The following is a 26,430-nucleotide window of genomic DNA, read 5'->3' as shown; positions in this document are numbered from 1 at the left end:
AAGGATATAAACACTATATACACCCTGATGGTTCACAAAGCCACACTCTTCACCCAGGCCTCTTCTTAACTCCAGACATGCAAACCACACATCAGATTATGACACGTCCACCCAATGGTCTGTGTTGATCTAAATTTCACATGTCTACAAAGAACTCCTGATCCTTTCTTCTGTTCAATATCTGTTCTCCTCCCTGCCCCCTTGGGGAAGGGTGCTTTCAGGACCTCAGGCCAAGAATTCTGGAGTCATTGTTCTCTTTCTCACATACCCTACATCTAATTCATCAGCTCGGGGATATATATTTCAAATCCAATCTCTTTCCGTCACCACTGCCTGGGTCCAAGTCCCCTGAGTTATGGCAATCACCTTCATCTGCCCCTGTTCCTAGAGTCACCTCTCAACGCCCTGCCCAAAAGCCTCCCACATCTTCCCTTTTCCCAGAGGGAAAGCCAAAGTGCTCACAGGCAGGAGGCCCAGTGCGCTGGCCTCCCTCTGTGCTCCACCCGCTCCTCCCTACCTGCCCCATGTTGCCTCTGCTCATCAAACCCCCCAGCAATCTTTGCCATTCCTCCAAAACCCCAGGCACGCTGCTCAAGCCTTAGCACTGGCTGTTCTGTCTCCTGGAATGCTATTCCCAGATAGCCACGGGCTCACCACCTCCCAGTTTTTGTTCAAATGTCCCTCAGTGAGCCCTTTGCTGAGCACTGTTCCTAACAGTCACACCGCTTATCTCCACCTCCTAAGTGACCCCCAAGCCCCCATCACCTTCTTCCCTCTATTTCTCTCTGTAGCAATGACAGCCTCGCCGAGACCCTCTGTGCTTCATTTATGTATCTCCAGCCTGTCTCCCCAACCTGGGACGGTGTCAGGCTCAGGGAGGCTCTTGGTACTCCTGAAAGAAAGAATGAGCTCTTCCACACCCTGGGGCAAAGGGTTTCTGAACAAACCCCAACAGCTCGAGGGGGAACTTCAGCAGCCATTTTCCTTCCTTATTACCAAATTGCTCACAAAGAGGGTGACTTCTTTTCTTGGGGAGAAATGCCCAGAGGCAGTCGGTGGCTGAGGGTCCTTCCACCCCTCCTCTGAGGTCTCTGTCCCTCAAAGGCCTGCACCCCGGTCAGTCCTGCTTGTTCACTCGCAGGAGTCCCTGTCTAACATAAATATGACCCTTCATGGGTCATACCAGATGTTATCTGTTCATGTTTGCTGAACAAGTTAATGGTGTCTAAAGTCTGACTTCCTGGTACCTTTCCCAGCTGTCTGATGGAAACATGGGCAAAAACATCAGTGAATATGGGATGGGCAGCAGGCTCAGAAAGACCTGTTAAAAAACAACCTGAAAAGCCCTGTCAGTTGGGGGGTTATATGAAGCCCTTGAAAAGATTTATGAAAAAATTGATAGAGCCCCACAACATTAGTGACTGCTTTCTGGTTTACTGGCTAAAACAGAGATGAACAATTTCCATTTTCTCTTCCTCTTCAGCATATGAACAGGAATTAAAGGCATGGAGTAGATGAGAAGTTTGAGGGGAAAGTGTAGGGAGAGAAAAGCAGAGGTGAGGGTGTATCTTACGGGTTCCCTGCATGGAAAGGTCAGAGAAGGCAATGGAATCCACTCCAGTACTCTTGCCTGGAAAATCCCATGGATGGAGGAGCCTGGAAGGGTGCAGTCCATGGGGTCACTGAGGGTCAGACACAACTGAGCGACTTCACTTTCACTTTTCACTTTCATGGATTGGAGAAGGAAATGGCAACCCACTCCAGTGTTCTTGCCTGGAGAATCCCGGGGATGGAGGAGCCTAGTGGGCTGCCATCTGTGGGGTTGCATAGAGTCAGACACGACTGAAGTGACTTAGCAGCAGCAGCAGCATGGACAGGTGCATAGAAAAGAAGGCGCTCTCATGAAGGGATGAAGAGGAGCTGCTGCAGAACTGGTTAAGAAAAAAAAAGGAGAATGTGGTGTCATAGGAATCACAAGAAAGAAAGTACCAAGGTTGAGGGGGTGAATTGTACAGAGAGCTGGGAAAACAAGTGAGATTCAGGAGGACTAAAACGTGATCAGTGGATGTACAACCGAGAGGGGGTTGGGTATCAAAGAGGGCACAGAAGCCAGGTTAGAGTAGCTTGAAGAATAAATGAGAGGAAACAGATGGAGACACCTTTTAAATAAGCATGGCTGTGACAGATGAGAGATTAAGGGTGGTGGCTGGAGACAGATTGTAATAGAGGCTAGGCTGGGTGGTAGAGACAGTGGGAGAGATTCAACAGACTAATGGGAAGGATCCTCTGGAGAGAGAGGGATGACACGTAGACAATTTACAGGAGTAAAATGAGAACAGGAGAAGGGAGGGGATAATCAGTAAGTAGAAAGGTAGATCCTAGAGATAGAAGGAGGAACACTTCCACAATGCTGCAAGTTTTTGAGGTAATGATGAAGACTAGTTAACTGTAACGATGACTGGCTTTTCAGGGGTAAAAAATTTCAAGCATAGAATAGAAATTATTTCCTTTGCAATTACTTAAAAAGATTAGAGTATTAAAGGAAAATGTTTCCCTGCTTAAAGATCACAATTGTAAAGGAGAATTTATTTATTCTATAAAATCTGCCCCTTGATTTGCTCTTGTTTAGCTAACGTGAATTTAAAAGTTTCCCTTTCTTTAGCCAGTTTTGAACAAAAGTATAGATTAAAATATATGAAACTCAGGAGTTAAAATAAAAACTAGATTGCAATGAATTCTCAAGAAACATAGCTAAGTGGAGAACATTCTATTGACTTCAGGCCTAATATTAGCCAGCATCACTGGACTATCACAAATCCATTCAGATATCTTTACCAGCAATGTAATGGTTTTCCAAAGAGCTTTAAGCTCTGTTAGTATTCTGCAATGGGTCTCTTCCTTCCCAGGTCCATGAAGGGTACTCAAAGCCAACAAGACAAGACAGGACAGTCCTCCCACTGCCGGCCTCAAGTTTATATCACCCTTCACCAACCACTTCTGACCTTGCCTGGTATTGCTGATAATCAAAACAACCCCCAGAGGCAAAGCAATGGTAGAAAACATATACATATCTCCACTCAAAACAGAGTGAGAGAAAGCTGATTATATACTACACAGAGAAACTCTCACAAAGGGGGATAAATACAAAACTTCAATTAAGACCATCTGTGTCCATGACAATAAGCCATGAATTAGAGTGGATTACTAAAAGTGGTACAGAGAAAAGGCATTTTCAAAGAGTATTACAATATGGGTAGTGATTTAGATGTGTTTTAGTTGGGGCTAAATAAGACAGTCATAAACACACACAAGAGCTAAACTACTTTTCAGAAAAACCCAAACGAACTTTTTGGCCAACCCAATAATGTGTCTGGGTATCAACCTGAACTTGACTTGACACAAGAAAATGTTTATGCAAACAGTAAAAGGCTTTACTTGATAGGTTGTAAGAAAGAAACTAAGCCTCAGGGGAAGCAGCAATGCTGCTTTGTATACAGACATTCTTTTTTTTTCCTTCTGTGTATAAAGGCAATAGCTTCTTTAGGACTTTGCTTTTCTTATTACTCTGTCATATGAACACATCTATTCTCCTTTTTGGGCTTCCCTGGTGGCTCAGTGGGAAAGAATCCACCTGCCAAAGCAGGAAACATGGGTTCGATCCCTGAATTACGAAGATGCCCATGGAGAAGGAAATGGCAACCCACTCCAGTATTCTTACCGGGAAATCCCATGGACAGAGGAGTAGGGTGGGCTATAGTCCTTGGGGGTGACCTAGTGGCTAAACAACACAACAACATTCTCATTTCTGCAGAGTTGACTCCAGGCAGCTTGGTCTAGGGACTCACCAGGCCCTGAGATGTTCCTCCTAAGCTAGTTTTTGGATCATTAGAATATATTGCTTATACTCTGCCTTCCTTTCTGAAAACGAGATTACTATTTTGAACCAAACCACCCAACTTGATCCTAATCCACAAGTCAGGGACAGCTCTTTGTGAGGAGTAACTCCTCTTCAAAGGCAGTAAAAGAACCAAGAGCTGGTTTGTTCCTATCCCAAGGACAGCCTGAGGGCCAGGGAGGGAGACTGCTACCCACCTCCTTAGCTCAGCAATGAGTAGCGCCATGCAGGGAACCCCCAGGGTCATCAGAGAGATGTTGTTGATGGCGGGCTTGACAAACGCCAGGCACGTTGTAACTGCAGACAGGACACAGACCACCACCTTGAACCTGCCCCTATATGGGTGAAAGCAAACCAAATCCATTAAAAAGGGGGCCGTGTTTGTTTGCTGGACGTTGGCAGAGTACAGGCACTGATGCTGGGAGGGCAAGCTCAAAAGACATTCCACACAAAGTGCCAGGAGCCTGCAAACCATTCTCCCACACTGGCTCAGTTTCTCTAGGAATTCATCCTTAGGAAACAATCAGAAATTTTCAAAATAGTTAGCTATGAAAACGGTTAAATTATAATCAACCTGAGCCTTTAAGGCTAAGCTGTGAATACTTGATTATTTTTAGCAGTACTTTTCTGTATTTTTTTCCCCTAGGTGTCTTACAGCATGTCTGGGCAAATTCTTACTGCAAAGGGTCAGATAGTGAATATTTTAGGTTTCGCAGGTCATAGGTTCTCTGCCACAGCTACTCAACCCCACCACTGTAGACAATAAGTAAGCAAATGGGCATGACCGTGCAACAAGAACACTTAATCTGCGAAGAACACGCAAGTCACCCATGTGGCCAAAAATGCGGTCTGCCCAGCCCTCTTCTACAAGGTGAACATGTATTAAAAAAACAGATCATTTACAAACCACAAAGCATCTTAGATTAAAAGAAGAAAAAAATGCCCCATGTGTCTAGCACACAAGTCTAAAATCCTGGTATCTGTATTGACTGACAATCTACAGCCTCTTATGCACTGGAATTTTGTGTGAAGTTTCAGACATGAAAAGTGTTAGAAAAATAATTGATACTATCCTTTGGAATCAAAAATAACTGATAACAGCCCTTCAGTGAAGGTACTTTCAGTGGAAAGAGCTAGAAGTGGCGACGTGACCCTGGACACGCTGCTTTCCTTCTCCCTGGGACTCTGCTTCCTTATCTATAAATTTCCTATCTAGTCTAGACTAGAGGATCTCAAAGGCCCATATCCATGACTGAAACTTAGGGGCACATGACTTTCCTGAAGTTTCTGTTATTCCTCATTAGCACCATTTACTTTGGCCAGGAGCCCTGGAAAGCATCACCGTTAGGAAACTAATTTGAATGAAATTCCATTAGAAAGAAACCAAAGTGCATGGAAACTTTCAAAATACAAGTGTATCTCATAAAGAGGAAAACCATTTATCATCAAGGCTCAGGAAATCATCGATCAAGCTGCCAACTTTCTGACTGGAATGAACAGGAATTGTAGCCCTGAACTTTGACCAGCGGGAAAATATATGTACATGGGAAAGGATCCAAGCAGCAAATCCTCAGGAGAATTGTGTTTTTCTCCCAGCCTTGGCCCCGGCATACATCAGCTACTAGAGAAGTCTGCAGCTTGGCCCGCGTACAGTAGCGTCACACAGCCCCAGGTCCCCACCGTGTGCCTGGCCCCTGGGGACCTCCCAGTAACTCAATCACTGGACTTGAGGTTCCATGATATGTCAAGGCTTTTTGGTCATTTAGATTAGATAAACACATAACTATGAGCTTCCCTGGTGGCTCAGTGGTAAAGAATCTGCCTGCAAGGCGGGAGAGTGGGTTTGATTCCTAGGTCGGGAAGATCCCCTGGTGAAGGAAATGGCACCCACTCTGGTATTCTTGCCTGGGAAATCCCATGGATTAAGGAGCCTATAGGGCTACAGCCCATGGGATCACAAAGAGTCAGACGCAACTGAGCAACTAAATAACAACCACAGCAAACACATAATCAGATACTTTCAAACCGTACCACCTCGCTGTGTCTGAAGGTTTAGGACCCAGACACAGAACAACAGGGTGAGTCACAGCACACGTGTCCAGTGAGACCCATGTATGTTCACATTCTGCCTCCATCCCTCAGCAGCCCATGGGATTTTTGGCAAGTCACTAAAACTCCCCAAGCCTCAGGTTTTCCGTATGAAAATCAAGACACCTGCCCTGTAGTGTCCTTATAAGCATTAAGGCACTCAACACAGTGCCTGATACAATGGTGTGTTCTAATAAAATCCATTATTTCTGTTTTCATGACCATGATTTGAGAATAAATGTTATTTTAAATAATATTATTGTTGAAAATGTCATACTCAGGGAAAAGTCAACTGAGCTGATGCTGCAATCAGAAAGGCTCTCTGTAGTCTTGCCAAAGATTTCAAAGGCAGTGAGCTTGATGAAACATGCTTTCTCTAAGAGGAACATGGGCAGACACCTCCCTACCGCTCCCCAGAGGGTGTGGAGGAATGCGCTTCTGGAAGGCGGCTCAGCCAACGAAGACACCTTGTGAATGCATGGTTCTGCAACCAGCAGAAGCCAACAGTCACCAGAGGCCCTGAGGACAGAGAGAGCTGGGAAAACCCAGGAGGCAAGGCGCCCCACGGGGTATTCTCTAAATACCCCCAACTGTTGCCTCTGGTCCTGTTTTCAACTTTGCAACTCATGATCAGCTCAAACTGAACACAAGGTTGGCGAACCCTTAACACACCTTCTTCCTGTATTCCCCAAACCCAAATCTAGCAACCCAATATCATCATCATAATATTATTATAATAAAGCCGTTACTATTGTTATCATTAGCTTCCCTTTAAAGAGATGGTTTTTAACCCTGTTAGCCCCTTTTTTCATATCAAACATTTGGTAATGCCCATTTTACTCCTCTGAAGTTAAATGGAATTTATGGATAATAAAACTTTCCATTACTGTGACCACCAAAAACATGTCCACAAACTCCCCAGATGGCCGGCATGGGATAGATACAATCCTGGACAAGATTCACGGCTTTAAACTCCCCTTTAAGGCTAAAATGGGCTTCCCTGGTGGCTCAGCAGTAAAGAATCCACCTTCTGTGTAAGAGACCTGGGTTCGATTCCTGGGTCAGGAAGATCCTCTGGAGAAGGAAATGGCAACCTACTCCAGAATTCTCACCTGGGAAATCCCTTGGACAGAGAAGTCTGGAGGGCTACATTCTATGGGAATCACAAAAGAGTTGGACACAATTTAGCAACTAAACAACAACTAAAACATAACTTGTTTAGAACAAGCCTCTGACAGTCACAGGATTCCAGCATTTGGTCCTGGAAGGTCCAGCCCTGTCATTTCCTAAGTACGGAGTTGATATGGCCCAGAGGGTCTGAGATGAGCTCAAGTCACCCAGCAGAGAGAGCAGGACAAGCAGATCCCAGCCTGCAACCCTGCTATTCAGGATTCAAAAAATAAACTGGATCGTAAGGTGAGGACTATTGCTAGATTTAGGACCACAGCAGGATAAATTCTTTAGAAAATGGATACAATTAGCCTACAACAGTTTGCTTTTTTCTCAAAACGGAAATGTCAAATTATTAATAACCAGCAACAGCTGAGTGCATATCCCAACAATTCTTCAGACATTCTAGGCAAAATGAAAGACAGCCCTTTTTAGAAAATCCCACCGATTATTTCTATTTACTATGCCTATTCCTATTCCTATTCAGCTGAAGGTGAAGCTCCAATACTTTGGCCACCTGATGCGAAGCATCAACTCATTGGAAAAGACCCTGATGCTGGAAAAGATTGAGGGCAGGAGAAGAGGGTGGCAGAGGATGAGATGGTTGGATGGCATCACCAATTCAATGGATGTGAACTTGGGCAAACTCCAGGAGACAGTGAAGGACAGGGAGGACTGACTGCCGTGCTACAGTCCATGGGGTTGCAAAGAGAGTCAGACATGACTTGGTGACTAAATAACAACAATTCCTATTTACATTCCCCTGCTGTTCTGCATATTCTTTATCTTCAAAACACGTATCTGTATTAGCCATTCATAATTACTGCTAGCACTTAGTGAGTGTTTACTCTATAACAGACACTACGCTATATACTTCATATGATTTTATATGTTTCTAACCCCTGAGTTAGATACTTTTACTATCTCTTCTTTATAGATGAGCAAAATAAGGTATCAGAGTGCAGAAGAAAAAGTGGATTGTTATTCAAATCTAGATCTGACTGATCCAAAGTCACTTAGCCAACACACAATCCCCTCTCTTCTCCAGAAATTTCACACTGGAACCACTACTAAGTTATTTTATTTTATTTTATTTCATTTGGTCACACCATGTAGCATGTGGGATCTAGTTCCCCAACCAGGGATTGAACCTGTGCCCCCTGGATTGGGAGTGGAGTCGTAACCACTGGACCACCAAGGAAGTCCCCTTAGAGGTTTTTAGAAATATTCCAGCAAAGTCTAGACGAGAAAAAGAAAAAAAAAAAGGTGGGGTGGTTGGGGAGAGATAAATGGTTACTATCATATAAGTTCACTCAATCCCCAGCCTGCAGAATTCCTGGTGTTGCCCTGAGATCTCTGGTCTGGCATGCCATTCCACACCAGAGATGCTGCCTGTTCCTACATCACGAGGTGAAGTCCACGCTAAACAGTCTGGCCTTCTTGCCTTCTTGCTCTCCACACCACTGGCAAATTGAAGGTCCACAGACACAGCTGAAATCCTTATTTACAGTGAGCTACCTCTCCTATAACATTCACCTTTTCTTCCTTTGCTCATGAAAATGATCAGTGTTCATTTTTGTCCTCCAATTAGCATGCACACCTCAAATACTGGGCAGCATTCCCCATGTGCCATTGTTGAGAATGAGAGCTGACTGAGTGCTCACCATGGTCTCAGTGCTCTATGAACTGCTTTGCAGGATCATCTAACAAGAAGCCTGCGGTGAACACGATTAGTCATTCAGTTCTACAGATGAGCGAACAGAAACCTCAAGAGTCAAAACAAGTTATACGTTTGTTTGTTTTTTTTTAACAGGGAATCTAGGAATCAAACCCAGGTGGTTTGCAAAGCCAGGGATATAGACACAGAGGGTTCTCAGTGCCTCCACAGACTCTCCCCAAACTGAAGACAGGGGGTCCACATCTTCCCCTGAGAGAGGCAGCTCAGTGCAGCCAATGGAAAAGTCCCCAGCGGTCAGACCGCCCTGCCTCACAATGTGTTTCATTACTAAAGTTGGTAAGTTTCTGTTACCACAGCATTGCCCCATTTTCTTCTCTCTTGCTCCCATAAAGAAACAAGAAAAGAACAAGATTCTCTATTATGAACACATTAAACACTGTCCAGCGGAATTTCAAACCCAGGTCTCCAGAGCACCAGAAACAACAAAACCTTTATTCCCATTTTGTCATCTTCTCACGCTGATCTCAGGGCTTGTACACTCAGATCTAAGAACAAAGTAGTTCCTTAGCTCTCAATACAATGAAAGCATGCTCCCGGAAAGCATGGAAGTAAGTAACTGGTAGGCATCTTTGGAAACAACAGGAAAAGCCAAAAGGTCAGGGGTGTGTTGCTCAGGCGGAGGCAGAACATCCCCGCTGGTCAAGCCACCTCGTGCCCCTGCCGAGCAGCATGCACCTCCACGTTTCCCCTCCGCCGGCAGCTTTCTGATCACCCCAGTCTCTCCTGAAGCTGAACAAGGAAACAAGAAACACAACTGAAACACAGCAGGCTGGCCTAGGCAATCTCTGATTTCTAAAGTACACGTCCTGCATTCAGGAGAAGGTTTCTGCACCAGGGAGACCATGTTTCATCTAAGACCAGGAACAGCTTCCTTTCCACTTGAAGATACTTCTGTTTGCTCAATAGTGTTTAAAGATAATACTATTTAATTCAAATCCTGCTGCCCAGGGTGAAGATTGTACAGCTAATCCATTTAAAGTATGTTTTCTTGGGAATGTCCTGATGGTCCGGTGGATAGGACTCAGCACTTTCACTGCTGGGTGCCAGATTCAATCCCTCGTCAGGGAACTAAGGTCCGGCAAGCCACACAGTGCAGCCAATGAATGTATGAATGAATAAAGTGTGTTTTTTTCCTACCTCATTTAATAACATATTTTTTAGGATTAAAAATTAACACGTGCACTTTGTAAAAAAAAAAAAATTGTAAAACAGTACAGATTAAAGGTAAAAGTGAAAGTTCTCTGTCCACTCGCATTCCTAAGAATAGCCCAATGGTAGCAGCTCCTTACCTTCCCGACATGTTTGTGCATATCTGAAGACATACAGTCAAAAAGAGGCTTCATCCCATTCCTAAGAATAGCCCAGTGGTAGTGGAGAAGGCAATGGCACCCCACTCCAGTACTCTTGCCTGGAAAATCCCATGGAAGGAGGAGCCTGGAAGGCTGCAGTCCATGGGGTTGCTGAGGGTCGGACATGACTGAGCGACTTCACTTTCACTTTTCACTTTCATGCATTGGAGAAGGAAATGGCAACCCACTCCAGTGTTCTTGCCTGGAGAATCCCAGGGACGGGGGAGCCTGGTGGGCTGCCGTCTATGGGGTCGCACAGAGTCAGACACGACTGAAGTGACTTAGCAGCAGCAGCAGCTCCGTACCTTCCAGACACGTTTGTGCATATCTGAAGACATACAGTCAAAAAGAGGCTTCATCCCATTCCTAAGAATAGCCCAATGGTGGCAGCTCCTTACCTTCCAGACACGTTTGTGCACATCTGAAGACATACAGTCAAAAAGAGTCTCCATTCATTCTAAAATGAGGGTGTCACACACACAGTTCTATAATGTGCTTTTTGAAGCCAGCATGTTTCATGGATGTTCTTCCACCTCCATCCATAGAGAACAGCCTGCATCTCTAATGGCGGCATCACTCCTAGTCCCACTCAGGGTACCAGGAAAACTACAATGAACTCTTTTATTTCTCCTCCATGGGAACACACAGCTTACTTGATTGAATCCATATTTTTAGATTATTTATCCATATAGCATGCATGCAAGCTCAGTTGTGTCTGTCTCTTTGCGACCCCATGAACTACAGCCCACCAGCCTCCTCTGTCCATGGTATTCTCCAGGCAAGGATACTGAAGTGGGTTACCATTTCCTCCTCCAAGGGATCTTCCTGACTCAGAGATCAAACCTGCATCTTCTGTGTCTCCTGCCAATGATGGCAGGTGGATTCTTTACACTAGCACCAACTGGGAAGCCCATTTATCTGTATATATGTTAACAAAACAGTGTGTACAGAGAAATGTATGGGTCATATGTTTCTAGGAGCATTTCTCATCTTTATGATGTTGATGTCTTCTGTTACTTCAGATATTAACAAGAGTGCCTCAGAAAGGACCTTCCCTGACCAAACTCTAAGTCGGCACTCCAAGTCACCATGACCCCCTTACCAGCTTCATTTTTCATCATAGCACTTTCACATCCTAACATTATATTATTTGTTTATTGATTCATAATCTCTCCAATATAAGCTCACTTAGGGCGGAGACCTTGCTGTTTTGTTTACTGTTAAATTCTAGCACCTAGAAAACTTCATTGTAAGTGTCCATAAACTATTTACTGGATAAATAACCATATAAGCATAACACAATGGATATTAAAAGGCATCTCTTCCTAAAATTCTGGGTTTTCGGCTTGAATGTGTATGTATATGTGTGTGTGTTGGTGTGTAGCTCTCAACAGAAGCAAACTGACACAATTTGAACACTACAGTATCTACAGCTCAAGAACCAATTCCTCAGAGTGCATTCTACTGTAAATATATAAAAGTAGTGGAGCTCGGTCGCACCCAAGAAGATGTGCTAGCAGGAAATCAAAGGTCTTTGAACAACCATTCAGTCTTTTCTCCCCCACTGAATCTTCTAATTTTGCCAGTACCAATAATGGAGATATTTGACTTTGTGTTCCTAATGAACATTAGATAAATTCTTTCCCTGAGTATATTAAAATTACCTCTTTTACCTGGCAGAATTTTTTTCTCTGACAGTGTAATCAGTGGATATTAAATATTTGATAAAGCTCATCACTAGGTTAGACTCAGTAGGGTATGATATTTGTTAATGTATACATTGTCATATGCGGTACTGCATAATAAATGCAAAAATCTAGTACAAGCTTACCTGTCATTGCGAAAGATCTTCGGTAGATACCTTCTGGGGAACCACATGGCCAAAGCACACATCAGGACCCAAAGGATTGCAAGTTCATCTAGCATCTGACCCAGGAAACTAAGGGTTGCATGGAAGTAGACGGATCCAATTCCTAGAATCAATTACAGCCAATAAAAAAAGATCACAGAGAAGAACAGACTCACAAATTCAACACACTGATTAAAGACAGCCTTTTCATAAACGAATACCGAAATGACCAAATCACTCTCTCTCTCTCTGAGAAAAGAAACTGAAGGAAGAAACCTACACTATCCAGGCATACAGACTTCATGTCTAGAAAGAGGATTTGAAGCAGGGCCCAAACACCAGCATATCAGAACTTTAATAACTGCACAAGTACAGTGTGTCTTCATCCACTGAGCTTTCGTGGGAACACACAGTCGATCAAAAGTCAACATTCTCTCACAGTTAAGAATTCCTAATCTGCCTGTGGAAGGAAATAAAAATTATACAAATATTTCCCAGAATTACGAAGGATCAAACATCTAGAATTTGTTGTTGTTGTTTTTAACTGTAGTCCTTTAGAAACCATGGTTTCATCCAAATACAATTGTTTCACAAGACTTTCCTCAGAAGTTCACGTAACACTGCACTGGCACCACACCAGTGGCTATTATATAAATGGACTCTCCAATGCAATTAAGTGATAATTACAGTCAACCTTGTTATCAAGCCCATATTCAAAAGAGTCCTCCTTCTGGAGTCCAGAAAACAGCATAGAAGTTTGTTAGGACGTCAGAGTGACTTTGGTTTACAAAGGGGTCAGGGAGTTTGAAGTTCCACTTCCTCCCTTTCAGCCCATGCTCACAAAGGAACCCACTTACCCACTACAACTAAGAGAGTCCATATTAAGTAGATGCCGCTGTTGAAGCACGTTGCATACTGACGAAACAAGCACATGCAGATGGGCGGTAAAATGAAAAACAAGACGTTGCTGATCTGGGGGGAAGGGGGGATGAAAAAAGAAAAGATGAGTATTAAATAAAAGGGCAAAAAGTAAAGCAGCTTGTTCCCAGTATGTCCTTTGTAAATGGAGATGAATGCGGCCACACATCTTTTTTTAACAAGAAAAAAAATTCACAACCAGGGAAACTTAGCAACTTCTTTAGTAACCATTTTAGGGGGATACTGCCTGCCTCTGTGATCATAGGAGCAGCTCTGGAAAGACTGGAGCTTCCCAGGTGGTGCTAGTGGTAAAGAACCTGCCTGCCAATGCAAGAGACGTTAAGAGACTTGGGTTTGATCCCTGGATCGGGAAGGTACTCTGGAGGAAGGCATGGCAACCCACTCCAATGTTCTTGTCTGGGAAATTCCATGGACAGAGGAACCTGGCAGGTCACAGTCTGTGGGGTCGCAAAGAGTCAGACACAACTGAGCATGTACGTACACACACACACACACACTACACACACACACTACACACACACACACACACACACTACACACACGAAAACACTGCCATCTGAAAGCTGCCCAGAGTCCTCTCTTGATGTGAAGAATCAACGACTCTTTTTCTGCCCAATTATGAAGCATCCTAATTTATCTGAATAATCGTTTTTAAAGATAAGGTCTGCACTAAATAATGGTAAATTTTTTTAAAAGAATAGTCTCATGAAGAACGAGAAGGACCAGACATGTTCTAGCCCCCATAATTTTCTGCCAGCCAGGTCCTGGGCTCACATGAAGGCAAGGAGTGCCTTCCTCATTTCCCCCTTGTCAGTTTTCTCACCCTAAGCCAAACCTACTTTTAGGTAAAAAAGATCTAATTTGTAGCTTTAAAATGGCATCATTTCATCTTCCAGACTGGATTCAAGTCTATTATCTCTTCATAGGTCACCTGGCTTTTTTAAAAATCCAGACTGGACAACCTAACTCTAGAATCTCACCTCTAATTTTTCAAAATTTCTCTTTGTCTATCTTTTTTTAACTAGGGGGAGTCATAGCCAATTCTTCTTTTTCCCCAGATTTTTTAAAACTGAGGTAAAATTCACATGACAAAATTAACCATTTTAGGAGTGGACAGTTCAGCAGCAGTTAATACAAGTGTAATATGCAATCATCACCTCTATCCAGTTCTGAAATGTTTCCATCGCTCCAAAAAGAAACCTCAAATCCATGAAGCCGCCACTCCCCCTCCTCCTCTCCCCAGTCTCTGGCAACTACTAACCTGTTTTCTGTCTCCACAAATTTACTTATTCTGGATATTTCATAAAAGTGTAATCATGCAAAAAGTGGCCTTTTGTGTCTGACTTCTTTCACTCGGCATACTGTTTTGGAGGTTCACCTGCATCGTAGCACATAGCAATACTTTCTTTTTATGAGAGATATTTCATTGTACGGATACCACATTTTGTTTATCCAATGTCCTTACAGTGTCCTTAACACTGAACAATGCTGCTATGAATAATCATGTCCAAGGTTTTCAGTATTTGTTTTCCATTCTCTGAGTTATAGCCCCTCAAGCTAACATCGCTGGATCATATGGTAATTGTGTGCTTAACTTACAAACCACAAGACAATTCTCCGCAATGGCTGAACCGTTTTACACTGCTACCAGCAAGGTCCAAGGGTCCTAATTTTTCCACATCCTTGCCAACACTTGTTATTTTCTGAGGTTTTTATTTGCTTTGTTTGTTTAATAAGGCCATCCCAGAAGGTATAAAGTGTTAGGGATAGTCAGCTTCTTTAAAATTTCACCTCTAATTGAGGAGTAAGGAGCTCCTTGGGAAGGACTGGGCATGCAGAGGAAAGGAGATGTGCAGAATGTTTAAACAACACCTGGATCTAAATGCACAACACCAGTGAGCAAGCGGTGAGAGAGGGGTCAAAAAAGACTCAAACCTTTCAGAGATAGGAAGATGGAGTAGATGGAGTCTGCAAAGCCAAGAGCACGGGGGCTTTCGAAAGGAAAGACTGGTCACCCATATTACACAATACAGAGCGGGTCTCAAGGGAACCAAGAGGGTGGGTGCCCAAACTGAATGAAAGGAGCCAGGGTAGAAGGGCTTTTCCAGACCTGGGAAGTCACACTGGGGCACAGCTAAACAAAAGGCATCGGCAAACCCCAGAACTGGAGGCGCGGTGAGGGTGGACACTGGCAACATCAGTAACCAATGGACGCCTCTGTCACCATCTGGGAACAAAAGGGGATGGGAATGACAGTCTTGAGAAAGGGGAGAAGGATAGAGTGGAGAGAGATAAAGAACAAGATCTTTTGTCAGGGTGGGATAGGAACAAGGCTGCTGCCTTTGGTTAAAGTTCAAGACAAATCCTTCACGGGGCTGCATCCTTCCGGAGAAGGGGGTGCCTTGCTCTAGTTGGCCCATTCTGATGGGGACCTTTTTCTCCTTCCCCCCTTGGAGCTACTGGCAACCCTGGGTGAGAGTCTGGATAAATGACCACAGCAGTCCCAGGCGGTATACAGTGTCCACACTTGGGAATATAGCCAACTCTCACTTATTTACTAAAAAGCAAGTAAGGAGGGATTCAGGACAAGGCTCTATGTAATATCACAGCCTTTAACTTTCCATGGAGTTATTTAAAGAACCCAAGATCTTAAAAGAAAGAAAGAAAGAAAGAAAAAAACTCAGATCTTTAAGAGTTAAAATGAGAGACCTTAACAGTGGGACACAATTGAGCTACTAAGCACGCCTGCACGTGAGCAATGTTAAATGTTTTATAAGGGGATGTTAAGTAATGGCCTGGAAAGGCTCCCAGGCTAGCCAAGTTCAGAAAGGCAGTCACCCACAGAGGTGGGGCCAGCATCCAACCACTCTTTCCACTGCCCAAAGCTGACTTTTTTCACCTTCAATCCATCCAACCACATTCTGACCACCTTGGCTTCATGCTTCGACTGGCATCTGAAAATTCTGAACTGCATCACACATTGTGTACCAATGACCTTTAGGTGATTTAAACATTGCTCTCTGTTTTGTTAAACACAGAGGTGGAAGGAATTAAAGGTGAAAGGGGAAGGAGGAGAAAAATGGGATTGCGATACTAGAGGTAACTTTCTCCTCTCGTGTACATGAGTATGTTCTCCGTGTAAGAAAAAGAATACATTACAAAGCTAAAGTCTGCCTTGCTATCCTCCTCCCTGGAGATATCCACTCTTCTCAGATTCATAATCCTCAATTTCTTTGCATTTATGTAAATATATTTATCATATATATCACCTATTGCAACATTATATTTTGGCAACTTCCTTTTCTCATTCCGCAATACACCCTGCTAACCTTTTTATCTTAAGTCATAGAGACTTGTCACACCTGCTGAGGGTACTGCAGAAGGCAACACTTCATTGAGCCATTCCACTAATGGTGGGAAGCGCACTGATTTATAGCCCCACCTAACAATGCTGGGGAATATAACACAGCTTTTCACCCCAGTACAGTCATCCTTCTATATCCATGGGGGATTGGTTTCAGGAGTCCCTCGGATACCAGACTTTGTTGGATGCTCAAATCTCTTATATAAAATAGCATTATACATGCAATATATGGAGAAGGCAATGGGACCCCACTCTAGTACTCTTGCCTGGAAAATCCCATGGACGGGGGAGCCTGGTGGGCTGCCATCTATGGGGTCGCACAGAGTCGGACTTTCACTTTACACTTTCATGCATTGGAGAAGGAAATGGCAGCCCACTCCAGTGTTCTTGCCTGGAGAATCCCAGGGACAGGGGAGGCTGGTGGGCTGCCGTCTATGGGGTTGCACAGAGTCGGACATGACTGAGGCGACTTAGCAGCAGCAGCATGCATATAACATACACACATCCTCCTGTATACTTTACACTGATTTTAAAGTATAAATTTACACTTTACAATGGGAAAACACTTTTTCCACAGATGGGGGGAGGGGTGGTTCGGGATGATTCAAGCACACCAGTGGGTAGTGGCAGTGAACACAGATGCAGCTTCGCTTATTTGCCCACTGCTCACCTTCTGCTGCCCAGTTCCTTATACGTACTAGTCTGCAGGCCAGGGTTGGGAACCCCTGCTTCAAATCATCTCTAGATTATTTATAATACCTAATACAGATTGCCGGGAGAAATACCAATAACCTCAGATATGCAGATGACACCACCCTTATGGCAGAACGTGAAGAGGGACTAAAAAGCCTCTAGATGAAAGTGAAAGAGCAGACTGAAAAAGTTGGCTTAAAGCTCAACATTCAGAAAACGAAGATCTGGTCCCATCTGGTCCCATCACTTCATGGGAAGTAGATGGGGAAACAGGAGAAACAGTGTCAGACTTTATTTTTGTGGGCTCCAAAATCACTGCAGATGGTGATTGCAGCCATGAAATTAAAAGATGCTAACTCCTTGGAAGGAAAGTTATGACCAACCTAGAGAGCATATTCAAAAGCAGAGGCATTACTTTGCCAACAAAGGTCCATCTAGTCAAGGCTACGGTTTTCCCAGTAGTCATGTATGGATGTGAGAGTTGGACTGTGAAGAAAGCTGAGTGCAGAAGAATTGATGCTTTTGAACTGTGGTGTTGGAGAAGACTCTTGAGAGTCCCATGGACTGCAAGGAGATCCAACCAGTCCATTCTGAAGGAGATCAGCCCTGGGATTTCTTTGGAAGGAATGATGCTAAAGCTGAAACTCCAGTACTTTGGCCACCTCATGCGAAGAGTTGATTCATTGGAAAAGACTCTGATGTTGGGAGGGATTGGGGGCAGGAGGAGAAGGGGACGACAGAGGATGAGATGGCTGGATGGCATCACCAACTCGATGGACGTGAGTTTGAGTGAACTCCGGGAGTTGGTGATGGACAAGGAGGCCTGGCATGCTGTAATTCATGGGGTCGCAAAGAGTCGGACATGACTGAGCGACTGAGTGACTGAACTGAACTGAATACAATGTAAATGCTATGTAAATAGGTGCAGGTATACAGCATTTCAAGCTTCCCTGGTGGCTCAGATGGTAAAGTATCTTCCTGCAATGCAGGAGACCTGGGTTCAACCCCTGGGTCGGGAAGATCCCCTGGAGAAGGGAATGGCAACCCACTCCAGTATTCTTGCCTGGAGAATTCCATGGACAGGAGCCTGGTGGGCTAAAGTCCATGGGATTGAAGAGAATTGGACATGCCTGAGCAACTAATACACAGGCATACAGCAATTCAAGTTTTGCTTTCTGGAACTCTCTGGAATTTTTTTTTCCCAAATATTTTCAATCCACACTGGGTTGAATCCACAGATACAGAACTACAGACATGGAGAGCCGACTGTATGTGTTTATTGCCTCAAATCTTCTCAGTCTCCTTTGCTTCAGCCATGTACAACTATCTATGGCCAAGCTGTCCCTTAAAAGGTTTTTTCAATCTATGTTAGCACTAGCATTGTACACAATAATGACTTTTAAATTTACACACGATTCACAAAAACATGAGGTAGTTTAATACACCTCCAGTGAAATTATGATAGCTCAATTATTTTTAATGTCCATATCAGAGAGTTCAATTTAGAAACACTGTTTAACAGCTGGTTCCAAATAAGCCTGAAATCTCAGTATTGCTTCTGTACAACCCATCTACCAATACTTGCTGGCCTCCACCGTGCCTTTTTAAGACATAAATCTATCGGGACTTCCTTGGCAGTCTGGTGGTTAAGACTTCACCCTTCCCTTGCAGGGGACATAAGTTCCATCCTGGTCAGGGAACTAAGATCTTGCATGTTGCCCAGGAAAAATTAAAAGAAAAAAGACATCAGTCTATGAACAGGAAAAGCCCAAATTAGAGGGAGATGCTCCCCAAGATAAAAAGAGGAAGGAACTCTGAAAGAAATGTGGGAAAGCAAATGAGCTGTGGTTAAAAAGATTCAATGGCTCCATGTCTACTGAGAAAACGAAACTTCCCCTCAAAGTTATATAGCTCACTGAAGTTGAATAGTTCAGCCAAGGGGTATTTTTTAAAGCCCATTGTTGGATTATCCTTTGGAGAATTGGTTTGTTTAGTGCCTGCCTAACAGATTTTGTTTTAATTAAAAGGAAACCACAATTTAAAAATTTATTATTTCCTTAGAGAGTTCCTCATTCTGTGACATTTGCACCAAAATAATCTCAGGAACATACTGCAATCTCATCCTGACGCATGCGATTGTGCATTTTCCCAGACAGAGGGCAAACACGGACAGAGCAACAGGCTGTAAATTCTTCTGAGCAACAAGTTCATAAACAGCTAACAGACATCACCCTGGCTGAGGAGACTATGCATCTTAATCGAATGCAGGTTTCTAATGATCCATTCCATTATGGCAGGCCCCCTTCCTGCCTCTGGGATGACCAACTGTCCTAGCATGCCTGGCGCTGAGAAGGGCTTCCCAGGATATGGGACTTTCAGTTTTAAAAATGGGAAAATCTCAGGCAAACCAGAACAAGTTGATCACCCAGCTCAGAGGCCTTCCTGCAAAATCTACCCACCTCCCACAGTATACCACCCAAGCAGAGGACCAACAACACCTCGACCTGGGGTCTCCTGCATTGCAGGCAGATTCTTTACCGGCTGAGCTACGAGGGAATCCCACAAGCAACCCCGCAGCCACTCGTGTGTAGATACCTCTGTGGTCCTCACCACCCAGGTGACTATGCAGGTCTGGTCTCTGTGATAGGCACACAGTTGCCCAGCAAGTGGCTGGCTAGATGGATAGAGAGACTGACAGACTGACTGATAGGCAGTCCTGCCCTACAGAGAGTGGTCTGTGGCTTTGGCATATACAGGGAACTCCACTTATCTTGATGATGGGGGCAGAGCTGAGTAGGGGAGGTGACAGACCATGGGCTGATTTTAGGCATGGATTTTTCTTCAAGACTTTTTTTCAGCACCAGTTCATTTCCTTCTGTCCTCCTGGGTCCCCAACAGAATTCCCAAAGGCCAAGCTAAGTGATTAAAACACAAACCCCACTTTCCTCCAAAGCTGCTAGGTTGTGGATCTTTCTCTGACTATGACCAGGCCTTAAAACGTAAAAAGGAACTTAATTCAATAAAACTTGTATTTAGAAGAAACAGTACAAAATATGCACAGGCAAAAGGCTGTGGAAGGGCATGATATGTTCTTGGAAGAGATATTTGGGCTTGGCTGACGCAAAGGATGATGACAAGATTTAAGGCAATGGAGATATGTGGGCACCAAGAGCAAAATGCTCTATACTCTCAAACATTGCCAGTAAGAACACAGATCAGAGTACTTTCTCTGGTGGACCATTAAACAACAATCACTAGTCTTCAAAGTAAACACTGCCCTCGACACAGCAATTTCCTATCTAGAACTAGTACCTGGAGAAGTACATCCAGATGCCTATTTGAGGACATTCATTGCCTAACTGTTCAGAAACCAAAATGAAAACAATAAACAGGAACTGCCCTAAATGTCCATCAATAATAAGTTGACTGGTCAATCCATCAAAGGGAATACTATATAGACACTGCAAAGAAAATAATTCTATACAATCCAATATGGGATTATCTGCAAGACAAACCAAGTGAAAAAACCAAGGTGTACAAGAATTTCTGTAGTGTGATCTCAACTGGGCTGGAAAAAAATTTGGTTGTGGTGTGTATATACACAGGCCTCCCTGGTAGCTCAGACAATAAAGAAACTGGCCTGCAGTGCAGGAGACCTAGATTTGATCCCTGGGTCAGGAAGAACCCCTGGAGAAGGAAATGGCTACCCATTCCGTATCCTTGCCTGGAGAATTCCATGGACAGAGAAACCTGGCAGGCTACAGTCCATGGGATCGCAGAGAGTCAGACACGACTGAGTGACTAACACTGTGTATATACCCGTTGCACGTGTATTTTCTATGTTTACACAAATACATGTTTTCTACATGCTTTGAAAATGTCTGAAAAGATGCAGAAGAAAGGGTATTTTTCACTTTAGAACTTGCAGATTTTTTTAACCATGATCATGTTGTTACTTTTATAATAAACAACAATGGCAAAAAACTACTTTAAAAACGACTTCCCGGGCGGTCCAGTAGTTAAAACTTCCACTGCAGGGGGCCTAATAGCATCAATCCTTGGTCTGGGAACTAAGATCCTGCATGCTGCAAGTTTCAGCCAAAAATAAAAAATAAAAAAAACCCAAAACTTTTTGTCCCATATCCACCACCACGACTAGCCGAAAGATCAAACGGTCTCAGTGCAGTAGTTTTATGTTACAGAATGACTAAATAATAAATACCTATACTGTGCTAAATAAATTTAAAGTAGCTACAATGCCATTTGCATCTTCAAGAGCAGTATCTTAGTAGGGTCAAATGGACCCTCCAAGTTCTGACTCTAGATCTGCCATTTTCTTGACCTTTGCAAGTTTCAAAATCTATCTAGGCCTCAGTTTTCTCCTGTGTCAAATAGATATAACAAATAGCACCCACTGCTGAGGGTGACTGTAAAGGACCCTGGGCAGCTTCAACACAGCAAACAACTAGTGGTAGCCAAGAGTGACTGCAGTTGTAGTAGTGACAGCTTACCACCAAGATCCATCAAGAAGGTTTTAAATCCCCCCTCTGAGTCCTCCTGATTTTACATCTTCAATTTTTTATCAGTAATGATTATTATTTTACTGTAAAATAGATAATTAGGCCTGCTGCCTTACTCTGCGGAGAAGGCAATGGCACCCCACTCCAGTACTCTTGCCTGGAAAATCCCATAGGTAGAGGAGCCTGGTAGGCTGCAGTCCATGGGGTCTCGAAGAGTCGGACACAACTGAGTGACTTCACTTTCACTTTTCACTTTCCCGCATTGGAGAAGGAAATGGCAACCCACTCCAGTGTTCTTGCCTGGAGAATCCCAGGGACGGGGGAGCCTGGTGGGCTGCCATCTATGGGGTCGCACAGAGTCAGACAGGACTGAAGTGACTTAGCAGCAGCCTTACTCTGAGAATTTAATGAGATGAAGGAAATGGCAACCCACTCCAGTACTCTTGCCTGGAAAATCCCATGGATGGAGGAGCCTGGTAGGCTACAGTCCATGGGGTCCCAAAGAGTAGAAGAGGACTGAGCGACTTCACTTTCACTTTATCACCAAGTAGCTCACTGTCTTCCCTAATACAGGAGTAAGATAGGCATGGGTTTGTTCTGTGACAAGGATCAGAAGATAACTAAGACATGGGAAGGAGAGAAGGAAATGCTTTTTCCTGAATTCTTTGGATCTACACTACAAAGTCTGATGGCCGACTTCTTCTCTGAGACCCTCAGTATTCACACTTTGCTACAGCAGATTCTGTGGTTTACAAGTATGCCAAAGAACAAGGTTTGTCAGGGGGACCAACAGAGCTAATCAGCCACAGATGCTGCAGCTGAAGATCAACAGCTCATTTCTAAAAAAGACTGTAGTAACAGCTCCAATGAGACCAGATGAAAAGTAAAGACAAAAATAAGCTCTCCTCCTCATCCAGCACCCTGGGGGAGACTCGGAGCAGCTATACACTAACTTTTTGGACCAAATAACTAGACCTGACTCTACTGGCCTCAGACATCACAGATAATTACCTTGCTGGGTATGTGAGAATCTGTCCCCAGGCTGTCATTTCTTCTCTAACTCTGGTGAAATCCTTAGCAGTACTCTCCACTTACAAATGGAAAAACTGACTTACTGCCTTTGAAAGCACCCAGCCCTGCCCCAGTCCATCCTCTGTGGGCAACTGTCCACACCTAACTGCACGCTCTGAAACAGGCTGTCCAACAGGTGGAGGGTGGCCACCTCTGATGACTGCATGTGTCACAGCTTCTAGGGGCAGCAGAGGACCAGGTTTCCTTGCAGAATTAACCCAGTCATTTAAAAAAAAAAAAAAAAGGAATGTTTGCTGGGAGGGCAGCCCAGGAATTCAGCACTGAAGGGAGGGAGAGTGCAGGCCCTGGATCATGGTGCCAGCTCTGCCAGAAATGACCGCAGGGCCGCTCCCCTCTCCAGAGTCAGTTTCCTCAACAGTGAATAGAAGGATGGGGACAAGCTCATGGAGATCCCTCCAGGCAATAAGCATTGACTCAAGCCCAGGATATTCTCTCCGGCAAATCAAAGGGGAAAATCCTAAAGAAGAAAGTCAAAATTCACAGTGATTCACATACCAGGAGTTGCTGTTTTCCATATTACAGCAGTGAAAAGATAAGCTGCAGAAATGACCACACAAAGTCTCACATTTGGAACCACATTTGGACTTAGCAAAAAGAATAGACATTTCCTTCCCAACTGCAGGCCTGGGTTTCCCAGGTGGCACAGTGGTAAAGAATCCGTCTGCCAGTGTAGGAGACACAAGAGACACGGTTTCAATCCCTGGGTCAGGGAAATGACCCACTCCAGTGTTCTTGCCGGGAAAATTCCATGGACAGAGGAGCCTGGCGGGCTACAGTCCATGGGGTCGAAGAAAGTCGGACACGACTGAGCACACACACAACTGCAGGTTTTCCCTCCCACAAAAAACTAAAAGCACACAAGATTCTGCAATGGGACAGTTTCCTCTTGACCACAGCTACAGACCCAGGCAAGTCCAGAAAGCATACACACACACACACACACACACACACACACACACACACACACACACACACACACACAGATCACTCCCAAATTTCCCTTTCACTTCTCTGTGCTGCACAGCGCACAGGCCTAGGGAAACTGATCTAGGGGCTAGTGTGAGGCTCGGCACTAAAGGCAAGAACTCCCAGTAATTAACTTGATTCTGGCCCCAGGTAACTCGACCTATTATTGATGTACATGGGGGGAGGCGGGCAGCGCCAACCTCCGGAGTGGGCCCCGCCCCACAGACCTGCCTGGAGGTCACCCCCTTTCCCCGACTCCTAGAGCAGGTACTCGGGGCAAAAACCGCACAATGCAACCCAAGTGCGTCACACCACAGAGATCCTAAGGGAGGAAGGGAGTAGTCCCCGCGGTTTCACCGCTCCCAACTGACCCAAACTGGAAGAATGGGCTGACAGGGAGCACCAGCTCCGGGACGGGTGGGGACCAAACAGGACAATAGAGCCATCAGAAAGAAATGACCAGAGGAGGAGGATGGCCCAGATGTCGGGGACAGAGACTGGAGGGGAGGACAGATGGAAAACTGGAAGGCGCGCAGGGGAGGGGGCGTGGGTCGACTCTGGCCGCGGAGCGAAAACGCCCCAGATACGCGCGTCGACCAGGGTCCGGGCTCCAGGCGCGGCGGCTGCGCTGGGGGACAGCCCCCTCCCGCCAGCCCGTGCCATCCCGCTCCCGTGCCCCGCACCGTGTTGTAGAACTCGGCGATGGCAGGCACGATGGTGTAGTTGTCCTCGCACCAGTCCACCTCCGAGCTGCCAGCCCGCAGCTGGTCCCACCAGTGCGGGGCGCTCATGGTCACTCTGGGGCATTGGAGCAGAGGCTCCCGCAGCCGAGAGGAGGCCAGAGCTGCTGCTGGAAACCGGCGGCGGTGGTGGTGGCAGCGGCTGCGGCGGCTTTATGTACCACGGGACAGCCGCCGGATGTGGCGCCTCCTGGGCCGGCCTCTCGGGGCTCCGCTCTGTCCTGTAGGACGTGACTGGCTCGCGGACCCCTCCCTAGGCTCCGCCCCCTGGGGCAGCCTGCGGGACCAGGGCCGGCCACGCCCACCCCAGAGGCGGGATGTGCGGGGGAAGGGGGCAGGAGGGGAGGCGGGACCGGCCCCCTGCGCCCGCCTCTAAACACTCCTGTTCCCAGCAGGTGGCAAAGGCTTTGACAGGCCTGCCCCCGCCCACCTTCCGGCTCAGACTTGCAGGCGCCCCCTACCCTGGTTAAGCGAGTTGTGACAGAACTCGCCCTGGCAAAAATTAAAATTAAGGAGGAAACCCAGCGGGACCGGACCCCTACGAAATCTTGGGAAAGTTTGCTCAGACTTGCCTGTATGATACGTGGGACACCCACTCTCACGGCGGAGAAAAGCCCTCAGTCACTCTGAAGTCAGTAAGGGATTGATTGGTGCGGTGGGCCGGGGCAGGAAGACCTTGGGGACTGGAGTGGGGGACCAAGGACTCTCCCACGCAGCCTCTGCCGCCCAAACCCTGGTGGAGTGCTCTGCAGTTTTGAATACTTTCCTGCCCTCCGCCCCTTGGACTCCAGTGCTAGAATAAAGTAATTACCCATCGGGTCAAACTTCAGCTATCCAAATCCCCAAAGGATGCAGTGTGACAGGTATGGCACCTCCAGAACACCCCAGGTACGACAGATGATGACGCATATATTGCACTTACTGTGTACCAGGCTGGAGAAGGAAATGGCAACCCACTCCAGTATTCTTGCCTAGAGAATCCCATGGACGCAAGAGCCTGGTGGGCTGCTGTCCATAGGGTCGCACAGAGTCGGACCCAACTGAAGCGACTTAGCAGCAGCAGCAGCAGCATGTACCAGGCACTTGCTGAAGAGTTTCCATGTGTCACTTAGTGCTCCCAGAGGGGATCCTAAGAAGTGGGTTCTATCGGCAATGCCATTCTAGCTAGTAAGTGGCCAAGCTAGAAATCAAATTCAGGATGATCTCAACTGTGAGATAACTATTTTGCTTTTGTTGCTGTAACTGTTCTACATGAGGTAAGAGCTAGGTGGGCCCCAGGGTGAACAGCTGGTTCATCCCCTGTGGACAGATACTCCAAAATAGCAGGAGTGAGAGAGGAGATGAGCCCTACCCAGATAAAAGATTACATATCCCTCATTCGAAAAGTCAAGAGGACCTTTCTAACTAGACCTGCTCAGAAAGGTTCCCTGGAAGTAAAAAAAAGGGAGGGGGTGCCACCCCATAGTAAGTGATGTTGATACCCATGGTCTTCGTTAGAATCCATCTTGGCCAAGAGATGCGTGCACACACATGGGAGAACCCTGACATACACCAAATAGAGATGCTGAACCTGGCAAAGCAAGAAGATTGGCTAAAGGAAACCCAAAAGAACTGCCCCATAAAAGTGATTCAAGCTACTGCGAGGATGTGACTCACTCTCTCTCTCTCTCTCTCTCTCTCTCTCTCTCTGAACCTGCCTGTGTGCCTATCCTACGCGTGTACTCTTTTCCTCCTAATAAAACACTTTACTTGTTTCGCTTCTTTCTGTGTCTATGTGGAAATTCATTTCTACGCAGTGACAGGGTCTTGTCACCGACCACTGGTCCCTGGTGGTCTAGTGGCTAGGATTCAGCACTCTCACTGTCGAGGCCTGACTTCAATCTCTGGCCAGAAGCAGAAATCCTGCTTCAAGCGTCTGCAGGCCCAGGTCACCTGAGATCATGTCGTTTCTATATCAAAGCTAATCTAGTCCCACTGATATCCGGAGAAATTGTTTCGGTTGGTCCTGGCTCTCATCCTTCTTCCTT

The 26,430-nt window shown here is 45.4% G+C and overlaps 1 protein-coding gene across 5 annotated transcripts in view; it reads right to left on the bottom strand.

The window, feature by feature from the left end:
* The window catches only part of ACER2 (alkaline ceramidase 2), a 53,675-nt gene extending 29,141 nt beyond the window's left edge, over window positions 1–24,534 (bottom strand). For all 5 annotated transcript variants that reach the window (XM_060409521.1, XM_027964569.2, XM_027964568.3 and 2 more), the window contains exons 1-4: window positions 24,347–24,534; window positions 12,947–13,061; window positions 12,072–12,213; window positions 4,093–4,230 (exon numbers count right to left, since the gene is read on the bottom strand). In XM_060409521.1, coding sequence (XP_060265504.1) covers window positions 4,093–4,230; window positions 12,072–12,213; window positions 12,947–13,061; window positions 24,347–24,454 — 503 coding nt within the window. In that variant the 5' untranslated portion in view covers window positions 24,455–24,534. The remainder of the gene's footprint in view (window positions 1–4,092; window positions 4,231–12,071; window positions 12,214–12,946; window positions 13,062–24,346) is intronic.
* Window positions 24,535–26,430: the final 1,896 nt, after the last annotated feature.

This window comes from Ovis aries, chromosome 2 (assembly GCF_016772045.2).
Source record: "Ovis aries strain OAR_USU_Benz2616 breed Rambouillet chromosome 2, ARS-UI_Ramb_v3.0, whole genome shotgun sequence".
NCBI classification, from domain to species: domain Eukaryota; kingdom Metazoa; phylum Chordata; class Mammalia; order Artiodactyla; family Bovidae; genus Ovis; species Ovis aries.
Note: the sequence above shows the minus strand (reverse complement) of the source record. Positions and strands in the feature narration are given on the sequence as shown.